This window comes from Gopherus evgoodei, chromosome 17 (assembly GCF_007399415.2).
Source record: "Gopherus evgoodei ecotype Sinaloan lineage chromosome 17, rGopEvg1_v1.p, whole genome shotgun sequence".
In the NCBI taxonomy this organism is placed as follows: Eukaryota; Metazoa; Chordata; order Testudines; family Testudinidae; genus Gopherus; species Gopherus evgoodei.
Genome location: NC_044338.1, coordinates 6,661,618 through 6,675,213, shown reverse-complemented (window position 1 = coordinate 6,675,213; position 13,596 = coordinate 6,661,618). Strand labels below are relative to the sequence as shown.

Genomic DNA, 13,596 nt, shown 5'->3' with positions numbered 1-13,596 from the left:
TGTCTTAAGTGGAGGGCTTCTGATTAACTCATCCTGACAATTGTTAATTGTGACTGCCATCCCTAGTACCTCTCAGCATAAGGAATTCTCACAATTCATCTTTGGTGGAGTCAGAGTGCGGCCACCAAGTCTTGCTGGTGGCCTCTCTGACAATTTTTCCTAAAATACTTAACTTGAGGAAAAATAAATATCCACATATACATGTCCAAATCATAGTAATTTGTTTGCAGACTCAGTAATGAAAATAATGTACAGTTGTCTCTATTCTTTACTGGACCTAAACAAAACAGAAACACAAATAAGGTGCTTTGTATGTACTTGTCTTTTTTCTTCTTGTTTCTTTTGGTTGCTTTTTTAAAAAAGACTTGCTAGATGGTAAGTCTGATGTGAAAGGTGATATTAACCATAAAAATATCATTTTTCACAGCAGATGTATTAGTCCCAGCAAGCTTGGGGACACATTAAGCCCTGGATGGGGAGCCATTGGGTGGTACCAGGGTGATTGGGGAGGGTGAGCTTGGGGCCAGAGCCCATCACCACACAGCCAGGGAACAGAGCCCAAACCCCCATTCCCAGGGAACAGAGCCCAAAGCCCCATAGGTGGAGCCTGCCACCCAAAGGCTGAAGCCCAACTGCATCACCTCTAGGACGGTGGGGAACTCATACCAGTTGTCTGCTCCTCCAGCTTTTCTGTCTCCCCCCAGAGGCGGCCATGGGCCAACCACTGCTGGCAGCCCTGGGGAGGGGCTGCTGCTTCCCCACCATCACCCAGGAGGCTGTTGCTGCAAGAGAAGCCCCTGGTGGCTACAAGTGGCTATGCTTGAGAAACACTGCATCTTTTCCAGTTAGGAACCCTCTACTCTTCTTTTTCTGTCAAAGGCCTAACTTGTATTCACTCTTCTACAAATGATGTAGATCAGTAATCACACAACTGAATCTTTCTGGATGATGGAAACTTGTGGTGGTGTAATGTGTGGTTTCTGAGTATGAGTTTCCCTATTGATGGCACATGGCTCTACAAGAGTTGCAGTCATCTTGTAAATGTAAGGGAAGGTGATGCAACTGTTGGTTCTGCGCACGGCATTTTATTTCTAAGCTGGATCACACAGCTCTGTGATGACAAGGCCGTTGCAGTATGCCCTTTGAAGGCAGCAGTTGTCGGGTTTTTGTTTCACACGCAGCATAGTCCCAGAGAGGCTGATTCCAGAATGCATGGATGGAAGTGGGAAGGAAATCTATTGTCCAATCCATCGGGCTGCTGCAGCGAGAGTGGCCATCTTAGCCCCGATGTCACCACAGCCGGTCGTGCTAACTGATATTTCCCCGCCTCCAGGGTCAGTTCTGTTGGGCTGCTCTCGTTCACCGCGCTGCGCCAGTGCATTCGGGACACTAGTTCAGGACCGTCCTGGCGCAGGCGGGTGGAGCTGTTACCCGCCCGACACGCGCGTCCCGGGCTGCTCTGGCCAGCAACGCGCGGGCCCTGCCAGCCTGGCCCCTTATGACACGGTACCGGGGGGGGGTCCTGCTGTGACACCCCCTTTCCGGGGCCAGGCCTCGCCGCTCTTCGTTTGCCTCATCCCGTCCCCGGGCCTCTCAGCCTGGCCTTGCCAAGCCCCGTCCCGCTCTATCCACCGCACCCCACGGCGGGGCGGCGTCTGCCCGGGCGGGACTGCCGGGGCCTTCTTTTCCTTGCCTCAGCCAGGCCACTTCCGGGATTACAGAATGACGCAGCGGACGGTATAATAGGACTCTAGCGCCTTGATGTGGGCGGTGTCGAAGATCTTTTCTTCTGATTGGCCGTTGGTCCGTGACTGACAGGATCCTTGGGCCTTGCCTCCGAGCACGTGCGTCGGGGGTCTCACAAGGGCTCTCGCGAGATCTGGATGTAAACAAAGCTCAACGGGCCCAGGCTGCGCTCTGTTCTCTCAACCTAGCCTGGCCAATGAGCGGGTGCAATCGACATTCATGTCATCGGTGTCCCGCCCTCTGCTCCATCCTAGGGAGTGGGATTGGGTGACAGGACAGAGGGGCCTGCCTCTCCTGCGTAGTGATTGGCTGTTGGGGTAAGCGTGTGCTAGGTGTCAGTCCCCGAGAGGGTCCCAAACACTGTCAGTGAGGAGCCAGGGCGAAGGAGCAACGCAGCAGGTAAGGGGGGGCGGGGAGGGGACTGGTGGAGGAGGGGGTGGGGCAGGGAGAAAGGAGAAGGGTCTGGGGAGGGGGGTGGGAGAGGAGAATAGGGCAGGGGAGGGGCAGGGGAAGAAGGGATGGGGTGGGGAGGGCAGATGGGAGTAGGGAGGAAGGGGAACAGCCAGGGTGGTGACAGGGAAGGAAGGAGAGAAGCTGGGAAAGGAGGATGTTGGGTGATGGGACATAGCAGGAAGGGGGATGGGATAGGGGAGGAAGGAGAAGGGTCAGGGAGGGGGGTGGGAGAGGAGAATAGGGGAGGAGGGAGCAGGAGTGGGAAATGGGGAGGACGCAGGGGAGGAAGGGGAAGAGTGGCAGGGGAGGAAGGGATGGGGTGGGGGCAGGGGAGAAAGGGGTAGAAGTGCGAGAGGGGGTGGGGGAGGGAGGAAGGAGATGGGTCAGGGGAGGGCAGATGGGGGTATGGAGGAAGGGGAACAGCTAGGGTGGTGACAGGGAAGGAAGGAGAAAGGCTGGGAAAGGAGGATATTGGGTGATGGGGCATGGCAGGAAGGGGGATGGGAGAGAGGGTGGGGATAGGGAAAGAAATAGAAGGGAGGGGAGGTAGGGGGTGATGGGGGTTGGGGGTGTAAGGGGAAGGATCTGGGAAAAGGGAATGGGGCAGGGGAGGCAGGAGGGATGTGATAGAGGGATGTGCGGGGGTGGAGGAAGGGAGGGCTAAGGGGAGGGGAGAGACTGAAGGTGCCTGAGTAAGGAGGAGTAAAATAAATTGGACTGGTCTGGTGAGCTGGGGTGTCTGGGTTGCAGTTTTGGGGAACACAAGCGTGGGAGGCTGGTCAGATTCAAACTCCCAGCTCAAGAATTGCCAGTGGGGTTTCTCAGTACTGAACTAGTGATTCCCAGTAGCCATGCGCTTCAGGCTCTCTTCCACCCTGGGACTCTGGTGGCACTAGAGCCAGAGTTCTGTTGCAGGTAGCAGTGCTCATGGCTGAATGACAGCAGGCACTAACTGGTAAAGCTGTACCACTGGGCTCGGAACAACTCCCCTACATGTCTCTTAGACTGTAAAATGCTTGGAACATGGATGAAATCATGGCCCCATTGAAGTTAGTGGTGTCAGGGTTTCATCTCCAGTCTTTATTTTCTGTACAAAGTATCATGCACACATGCAACACTAAATAATGACTACTACCTTGGGTAATGTGGTTGCAGTGACCTGGATTCAACTGTTGTTTTGTTGTTGCTTAATTGCTAATTGGATGACAGAAGCTGTTGAGGGGCATGGTTAGGACCTGTCATAATTACTGGTGTCCAGTCAATGCCTTTTGCCTTGTGGGTAAAACTGATTTCGTTTTTCTATATAAGAGAACTGACCTGAATTGTTCTGAACAACTAAAAGCAGAATGCTTTTTTGTGTGTGAAATCTTATGCATTGGTTTTAACCCTACCACTGTGATTACTTACTGAATGTTTTGTTTCCCAAGAGCATATTCATTGTGATTAAAAGTCTTATGTTTCTATAATGTATGTGTGTATTCTTTCTGGTCAATATCTCATGATTAAATGCTGCTCTTGACCTGGCGTACTGCAGTTAGTATATTTATAAAAATTGTTGTTGATGCAAAGATGTTGATGCATATGTGCAGTTTACATAATACATAGTTTCTTGAAATAAAACTCATTTTATCCTGCAAGATTTTGTTTTCCCTTTTTTTTTTCTGTGGAGTAGATTGGGATATTAAACAAGCAGAGATTTATTTAAACAGTGCCAGAGGTGGGTATAGTGATTTAGATGTATCTGAGGGAATGGTCCCTTCTCTTGAAGAGCTTACAGTCATCCTAGCTAGAGAAATTGACTGAAATAAATAAACATTTCCCTATAAATGATTATTTAAAAAAAATCTACTGCCCATAGGTATCTGCAGAGCAACGATGGCAACAGAATCTCCTCGCCGCCCTAGCCGATGTACAGGGGGAGTTGTGGTTCGCCCACAGGCTGTCACGTAAGCATGTTTTAGAAGATGTCCAGTTATCTTTGTCTGAAATCCCTAGAATATTCCTGTACAACAAGTACATGGCACTAATGTGGTCCTCTCAAAATCAACAGCAACTTCCTGTCCTAAACAGCACAGTTTTGTTGTGTTCAGTATTTTCCAGCAAAAGAAAGTAAATAAATGCCTCTTTCCAGATTTAGAAGATTATACACAGCAGGCATTCTCTTTGAAAGGGATACATTTGAGATTGGTAGGTCAAAATGTTCACCAACCGTACAAGTTACAGGGTAGATGATTGAACGCTTTATAAATAAACAAGAAAAGATTGCAAAACATATTTTGCTTGCTAAACAAACTCAACCCTAGATACAACTGAGACATAACCAACTTGTGCTTAGTGGGAATTTGTTGATTTCCCTCCCACTGCTGTCTCTCTTTGTTCCATTTTTATATAAAAAGGTACAAAGTTCCTGTTATCGACACTGTCTCAGTAAGTGGGGTTGTTGTGGATTTCAGTGTACTGCTCGCTCAGGAGAACAGAAAAGACAAGTACAGTGAAGGTTTAAAAAAATAAAAATGTAGTTACATATGTCCCTCCAAAACACAGTGCGTAACAGACTTTCCTACCTTTCCAGGTGTCCCCTAAGTTACCTTCACATGTGAATGGTTGAATGGTGAACATCCTCAATTAGAGTAACCAGAAAACTTGTGTAGTCCTGGCTTTGCCTGTCATAAGTTCTTTTGTAGCAGAATGGGTGAAATTTTCTCAGTGGTGGCATTATGCTGCTGACTAGTTATTTTGCTATGGTATTGCACCTTGTTCTTTACTTATAAAAGCTGACAAAATACGTACAATGATAATGATGAGGATGACTGTCTATTTAGATCTCAGGATTCACTTAATTTTTAGCAGGAGCAAATAAAATGCAGCTGTTCCTGTAACTCAGTGAGTTGCATAAACAACTGGGTCTTTGCAACCTAAGCTTTCATATAAGGGAGGAGACGCCTGTAGAAGAAATCTTGCAATTTGCCAAATGCAGTTCTGTTTTTTGTAGTAACTTATTCTGTGGAGTGAGCTTGTGCTCTGGAAAAACAGTAATTAAGAAAGAAAAGCTCTATAAGAATATTTGTTTATGTGCTTTTTGTGTGGTGATTATTTTCCAGGTTATGTTTTCCCAACCTCCATATCTCAGGTATGGGTACATCACTCATCCTTTATCTCAGAATTGATTTTTTGGGGGTAGCATGCTACAAAGTTGAACCTCCTGCCCTCATTTTGAATTAATAGGTTATCAAACAAATGGCGGAACATATTGCCAACCCACAAAAACAAGAGAAGCATATACAAAAGAGAAGCTAGCTTGAGAACTACTTCAGCTATTGATTTATCAATTACCCTGCTAAAAACTAATTAGAAGTTTCATAGTTGTACTTATTTAAAAAAAAAAATCAAAGAAGAAATTCTCTCAGAAGTTCTTAGCCTTCAGCATTCTGTCTGCTAACCATTGCTTAATTTCTTTCCAAGAGAGGTTTAGTGCGCGGACATCGAATAAAACATTCCCAAAGCATGCTTGCTTGGTTTACTCATTAAAGATATACTTTGGAAAACATCAGCACACATTTATGAAATGAAGATGTTACCACCCTTTTGTTAAGGCTAGTATACATAAACATGAATTAGGTTTTAATTATTCTGTAACATAGACATGATTATAGAGGGACAGAGATCATGACCTGGCCAAGATTACACAATGAGTCAATCAGGAATAGAAAGCAGGAGTCTTGTCTTAAAGTGCTCTGCTCTAACCTCTAGGATAAACTCTCTTTAACTCAGTAATCTTTTTATCCACTTTTGTCAGTTTTGGTCCGGAATAAACCGTTTCTTGATCTTCAGGAACAATTTTTCAGATTTGCCTTCATTTCACAGGGCAGGCAACTTGCTACTTTTAGAACTGATGTCCCTGGAGCTGTAGGACTGACCTGTTATTAAAGTGTATGCAGAAACTTACATCTCCTTCCTTAGTGCTGTCATGACTGGAGAGAACAAAGCCTTCCAAGTACTGAATGTCACCAACATTTTATGTGGACAAGATTTTTATACAGTTCTATATAGAAGGAAAGTGGCTGAGCCTTTTGGTAGCAGGAATCTGGATTTCTTTGTTCCAGCAGCAAGGGCAGTAGTGGCAACAAGTTGTATTTGCTGCTACTGGTAATTCTAGACTTAACGCTTAAGTCGTTGTGTTAAAACAGATTGAATATGTACCAAAATAATCATCAATCTGAAGTATGTCAAAGTTGTTGGATGCAGAGAGTTAGCTGAATAAAATTTAGAATCACCACTAACTTTTTAAAAATGATATGAGCAACTGCACATGTCCATTGCCAAGTTAGGTGACTAGCATTATACAGGTCAGTCTATGTATTTTGTTGTTCAGCAGCTACACAGCATATCTGAGACACTCACCTCTCTCTTATGTAAGATATTTTAATAAAAACCTTCGTTAAAGTCTATCAGAACAAATTTGCCTTGCACTATACCCCATAGCACTCTAAATTGCAGCTGATAATGAATTGCTAAGAAGAGTGAGTTCCACAGCCTAAGACCTCTACTGAAAATGCCTTCCCACTAATCTGAGCCAGCTTTATCTTGGGAACAGATAGTAGAAATTTCTAGCATCTCTTAACTTCATGGTAGTGCCTAGCATATGTAAGCTGGCGGGTAGTTTCCCCAGCCCAGGAAGAGAAATAATGTTTCAGCTATTAGTCTTTTAATGCCCTTTCTTCAGGGCTTGTTTTATTGTCCACAAATCAGTCACAAAACAAAAAGCAAATGAAAAACACCGAAGAATAATTCCCAAAGGCTTTGCTTGCTTTAACCAGCCAGGAGGGAAGAGGACACAGCCTTCTCCTTTGATCGAACTTTCCCTTCCTTTTACACTTTGCCGTGACATGTGACAGGCAGAGACTTCTTAATCCTTTGCAGACTTCAATGCCCTTACTTTCTGACCAGTGTGGGATAGACAGTTTATCAAATAATAGGGTGCTAAATTTTCCAGACTTTATGGGTATTGTAGAGTACAGTAGAACCTCAGAGTGACGAACGCCAGAGTTACAAACTGACCAGTTAACCACATGCCTCATTTGGAACTGGAAGTATGCAATCAGGCATTAGAGCCCCCCCCAACTACTCTCCAAAGGCAATTACTGTAAAAGAAAGTACCGTGTTAAACATAAAACTTCTAAAATAAAGGGAAAGTCTTAAAATAAAGATTTGACAAGGTAAGGAAACTGTTTCTGTGCTTATTTCATTTAAATTAAGATGATTAAAAGCAGCATTTTTCTTCTGCAGAGTAAAATTTCAAAGCTGTATTAGGTCAATATTCGATTGGAAACTTTTGTAAGCACAACCATAACCTTTTGTTCAAAGTTACGAACATTTCTGAGCTTTGAACAACCTCCATTCCCGAAGTGTTTTGTATTTCTGAGGTTCTATTATACCTTGAATTACATACTGTCAAAGGGTAACACCATATTTTTCTAAGTGGAATAATTTTAAATGCAGTTCAGTAGGTGTGCAGTGTAAAAACCAAAATGTAACCCCACAGATTTGTAAAAAAACCATACAGACTGGAATTGGAGGCTTCCCCACCGGTCAAGGCAAATGTAACTTTCTGTGCAGTTATCAGCCAATGAATTGCCAGTCATTCTTTGCAGATAATCTGAACCAAGACATAGCCTGCCTTATTTTCCCCAGTGATATGTAATAGTTAATGTATTTATGTCTGTATTTAGACTCACAGTAATTAAGAACTCTCTTCTTTTCCAGGGAACAGTCATATATGGAAAGTGTTGTTACGTTTCTTCAAGATGTTGTGCCACAGGTAAGGGACTAAAAAAACCCCACTCTCTTCACAGTGCTAGTAATACATATAAGTAAGTTGCAGCTACATAGTGTTATTTTGGTCCAATTTATGCAAAGAACAAAAACCAAATTTTTGAAAAGTGACTGACAGGTAATTTTGAGTGCTTCAAAAAAATTTTTTAGTCCCCTGTCTTTGACACCTTAAAAGAGCCTGACTTTCAGAAAGTGCATGCTGTCTGAAAATCGGGTACCTTTGAGGTGTTTCCTGTTGGACACCCAAAATCACTAGTCAGTTGAAAGTCTTGCCCAAAGTATTTAAAAACAAGGCATGAAAAATGTATCATGTATATACTAGTGAGAGAGGGTTAAATTTGCTGCCTACTTAAAGATGTGGCAGTGGTAGCAATGAAAGGCAGAGGCCTACTTGTGAGGTGGATAGACAGCACTTTTGTGGGAAGCCCAGCCCTCCTAATTGCTGGGACTCCTACCAAGCTGGTATTTCTGGATCATGCTTAGGAACTCGTATGTTTTTGTGTCAATGTTTGGCTAGTAGGCATCAGAAAAGTTTGATACACACCTGCTTGTTTTGCAAGTTTAACATTTGCTGGAAAAGAGGAGAGGTTTTTTGTTGTTGTTGTTGTTGTTGTTTTTTCTTTTTTCTTTTCCTCTTCCTCTCTTCTTTTCTCCACTTGCCTCAGAAGCTTCAGGTTGCTGCTGACTGGAGGAGATTTGCTAATTTACCCCTTCTCCAGCCTGCTGTAACGGGGAGGAACACATGAACCTGTCGTTCTGCTTTTCCCCCCCCAGGCTCCATATCTTGGGTCATTCTCCCCTAAGAATAGCCCTGGTCCTTTTGTGCTCTGTTGTTTCTAGCTTTCCCAAGTAACTGCAGAATGAATTGATATGGCTGTGGTCACTTCACTGCTGCCCACAGGGTTCTAAGTAGCAGGCTGAAACTGACGAGTGAGATTAATTTCATGCTCCTGGTATTTGGGAAAGCTGTGGACAGTAGTAGAGGAACTGTAACTGTTTACCTGTACACTCAGGTAGGCAACATTGCATTGATTCATAGCTGGAATCAGTTAATAATAATAATAATAATAATAGTTAATTATGCAAGCTAGAAATTTCTTTTTTAAAAAGAAATTGGCACATCCTGACTCCTGTTAGGAAAAGTTTCCCACTGACGATTCTGACTATTAGTAATTTGCCAAATGCATTTTTTCATGTTGTGATTCAAGCTGTGCTGTAAAAGTAAGGATAGTCAAACTTTTACTGAAAGAATTGTTGTGTTTTAACCAGTTCCTATACTCAGGTATTTTTTCTCCATAGTTAAACAGATGCACTCTTTGTTATATTTTACAAGTCCATTTGCCTTGTAGGCATGGAACATGCTTTGTTTTGAAAAATAATACCAACACTAATTTTTTGTTTACATTTTGAGTACATATTGTTGCTTGTCCAGAACGCACACAGTGATTATACAAGTTCTTTTCATATTTAATGCAAAATACTGCACAGTATCTTGCAATAATTCAGTTGGAAACAATAGTATTTCCTCTGTAACTCATATTCCGATACTGCCATTTCTCCTGAGAACTGTAAAACTTAGGTTGTCTAGAACCATCAAGAAGCTTCATTCCAATTTCTCTTTGTACCTCATCTCTTTAGGGGCATCTGTAGAATATGTTTAACTGAAGTATGGATCTACTTTGATTGAGTTACAATGCATTCTCTTTCAAACGTAAATATTTTGGTTATATTAAAATCATAGATATATAATTAAAATGTCGTAGTAGGAATGAGCTTCATAGGAAAGAAAGGTTTCTATTTTTTTTAGCCTTGCTTATAAATTGTTTAAGTGAGTCAAAAAGGAATTAAAAGAATAAATATACCTCTCGCTAAAGATCTTCTTTTTATTCTGTTTCAAAATAGTTTAAATTGACAAAATCAAGGATCATAGAAACAACTATCTTTTTTGATTTGTCCAATTTAATACAAGGTTTATGTTTCTTAGGAGCCAGTTGGCTTTTATTCCCTGTACCCGGAAAGTCTGTGGTTGTTTGTGTCTTGCCACTTTTGCTTTAATAAGTGTTGCTACACTAGTTGAATTATATTTAAGATGAAATGTGTTGACCAGGGAACCACTCTTCTGAAAACCTCTCAGAAATATGGAGAGTGTAAGATATATGCAACAATTCTTGTTTTTCTTGCATTACCCGATGTGCTGTATACAGAGAGCAAAAAATAAAGATATTATACTTTTATTTTCTTTCAAGCTTTCTTTTTTTTGTGTGTGTAGGCCTACAGTGGAACTCCACCAACAGAAGAAAAAGAAAAAATAGTCTGGGTCAGATTTGAAAATGCAGACTTAAATGGTATGGTTTTATCTCCTTTTTTTCAGTTCTATTTCTGTATCTTTTGGGCCCATATACAATAATTTTAAACTAGCAAAATTAAAAAAATACAGTATAGACAAGAGTTGGCTCAAACAGAACTCCTTTACTCCTCTTTACTAACCAGGAATGAATTGTTATTGTGTAAAATCCTGAGTGAATAGATAGGCCTTTGTTCAGCAAATTTCTTGAAATGTGAAGGTGAGCGAAATCTGGTGTGGTAGGATTGGTAAAGTAAGCAAATTCCAGAGCAAAGCCACTTGGCCCTCTCACTAGCCAGATCTGTAGAAAACAAAACATAGGGCTAAGTGTAATCCATGTATTCGTAGGTTTGTAGCCTGACTCACCTAATCATCTCTCCCATGCACATATTGAATGGGTGCAGTGTCATAATAGACTTTTGTGTTACCTAGCAATAGAGAGCTGTCAAGGCGGATGAGCAGTAACCTAACTCCATCCTCTTTGATATCATTGAGGAAAAACAATAGCTCAAGAACAGAATATATACTTAAGGAGGACTTGTTTGCCCCTACTAGAAGCTGTTGAATCAGCATGGACAACAGACTTTGACCATCATTAACAGGAAACGAGCATTGCAGTCTTTATGCCTTTCTTAGGCCCATAGCCATATTGAAAAGTGTGAAGAAAGTTAGCTCTTCAGATAAGACTTGAGCTGTTTTTCCTCCATCTTCCCAATAATCTTTCTCAAACAAGGAAGGTTAGAACCTATGTGGTAGGTGGTGGGACTTCAGTATGAGGTGAATGAGGGCCATATGACCACTTGCTTGAATGAACCAAACATCTTGCTCTGCTATATGGAGGTGTTAACAATATACATCAACTTGCTTTTACTAACCATGGAGCTGTAAGCCTACCCTACAGGTCATAGGCTATAGCTCTCCAAATGCTTTCGGAGAGCTCCAGATGTTTGCTGCAACTTGATCCTCAGTGTCCTCCTCCTTACTCCTGTGGTAAAGGCTCATTCTGATCCCAGATGTGACATGATAGTATGACATGATAGGGAATCTTCATGTCCTGGTGGTAGGTAGGGCAACTTTTACTACTTGTAGCTGTTGGAATGGCACCAAGATTCCTAGTTCACAAATTTATGGATGTTAGAGATGGAAAAGACCTGTTAGATAAGCTTGTATATTTCACAGCTTCATGCGCAAGGCCAGTGCATGGTTGTTTCCTAGTAGGTTTCTTTTTCCTTGCTGTGCATTTGTAAATGTCCCAGCCACTGGGGCTTTCGCCACTTTACTTGCCACAGTATGACAGAAAATCAAACATATCCAATCAAACGTTTACTTTGCATATTCATCCTAAATTTCCTTAGTTCAGTTTAATGTTGTTAGTCTTGGTTATAATCTTATACCATCCTGAAGAGTTCTTCTCCCTGCCTGAAGTTTACATGCTTTTAGAACGTTATGCTTCTTGCTAACTTTAGGGTAGAGCGGCCTTAGCCAAGATATAAAAACATTTGGTTATTTTAGTCTGTCTTGATATATTTCGTACAGCACCTTCATATTTTTATGTAAATTACCTTTTTCAGAGGGGTGTTGTGAGCATTAGATAATATGTGTAAAAAGCTTTGATCATCAAAGTGCTACATAAGTGTCATCTTTGTTATAATTATTATTTGTTGCTCCTCTGTGGTTTTCCTCTGATTTGTCAATAAGATAGCATTACGTGAACTGGGAGTAATGTAGCTTACAGATGATTATATTTGCTCAGTAAATAGACTTCTCTTTTCCTAAATAGAAGAAGTACTGAAGAAGAAATCACTGATCCCTCTATTTTCTCTGTGTACTCAATCTTTCCTTCTAAATGCGCTAATAATTTCTGTTGCTAAATGTCTTGCGTAGCAGAGCGCTGTAGACTGTATGTCTTTTGTAAACTTGGCTTCAGAGTAGTAACTGTGAAATGTGAAGGGGTGCTTTTCTAGAATTTCATGGTGCTTATAGAAAAATAACTTGATCATGTGCTAATAATCACAGAAGGTAGGAATGACAAAGACCTCTGAGTCACCTTGTCATAGCCTCCTTTCTTATGTTGTGTAGGAAGTTTCCCATCATCACTCCCTCTAAACTGGTTTTTGTACCCTCTCAAATAAAACTCTAATTGCAGATCTTATTCCTTGTGTCTAAAGGAACATTTTTTCACTATTTTTTCAGTTATAGGAGTTAAATTAAAAAGCACATTGCTTTGCCTTTAAATATAATATGAATATGGATTTTGAAAACTGTATCCAGTATACCAGACATTAAACATAATTTGTCCTAACTTAATGTTTGTTTTGTTATTTAAATCCAATGTAGATACATCAAGGAATATGGAGTTTCATGAGATACATAGTACTGGCAATGAACCACCTTTGCTGCTCATGATTGGGTACAGTGATGGAATACAGATCTGGAGCATACCTGTAAGTACATAATAACTCTTGTCTTCAGAAAACAGGCCTCCCTGAGATGCTGATTTTATGCGATATCTAATTTTTTTTAACAAACGATATTACTTTAAAAGTAGAAGGCTACAGCATATGTTGTACATGTAAAATGGTTTAACGTAAGATTACTATTTGATGTAACTCACACTCTTAAATAAAATTACCTAACTTTAAATCTGAGGTATTTTTTATTCGGATACTTGCTGTAACGGTAATTTTTTGATTTGGAGCAGGGTGTAATGTTACAGAGAAGTTAATAGCGTATAAATATAGGGGAAAGACGTCCACCCTAAGGAGGAAGGGTAAATTCAACTGTTATATGAAAAATTATGAAAAGGATTTACGTTTCCCAGGAATGCAAGCATGACAGTATTAATAGCATTTTACAATCACAATGTGTGTCTGTCATGTACATGATTTGCAATTTTAATTTTATTAAAGTCTATATGTGCATATGGATTTAATTTTATTCTGTCATACATAGCATGCAATTTGTGTTTCAGAATGGTTTGAGCACATGGACTTAATTTGGGAAATTTTCCCCAAATTTCTTGAACTTAGAATATAGTTTAGTATGGTATGTGATAAAATTCTTAACTCATAAAATCTAGTGTGTCCAACACTTTATACTTCAAAATAAACCCAGTGAGCATATTGGATGAAATTTCTCTTCTTTGTAGAATACAGAGCCTTTCTGGAAAATATTTCTCCTTTTCATCCCTCCCTGGGTGAGAAAGAGAGTAGTTTTTATGC

General features: G+C 41.2%; 1 protein-coding gene across 8 annotated transcripts in view; it reads left to right on the top strand.

Moving 5' to 3' along the window:
- Positions 1–1,906: 1,906 nt before the first annotated feature.
- BCAS3 (BCAS3 microtubule associated cell migration factor) overlaps positions 1,907–13,596 on the top strand; it is a 488,600-nt gene continuing 476,910 nt past the window's right edge. For 2 of the 8 annotated variants that reach the window (XM_030537160.1, XM_030537164.1), the window contains exons 1-5: positions 1,911–2,145; positions 4,058–4,145; positions 7,963–8,017; positions 10,301–10,376; positions 12,713–12,819. In XM_030537160.1, coding sequence (XP_030393020.1) covers positions 4,075–4,145; positions 7,963–8,017; positions 10,301–10,376; positions 12,713–12,819 — 309 coding nt within the window. In that variant the 5' untranslated portion in view covers positions 1,911–2,145; positions 4,058–4,074. Of the gene's footprint in view, positions 2,146–4,057; positions 4,146–7,962; positions 8,018–10,300; positions 10,377–12,712; positions 12,820–13,596 lie in introns of all 8 variants that reach the window. The other 6 variants (XM_030537162.1, XM_030537165.1, XM_030537159.1 and 3 more) reach the window with 5 other exon arrangements.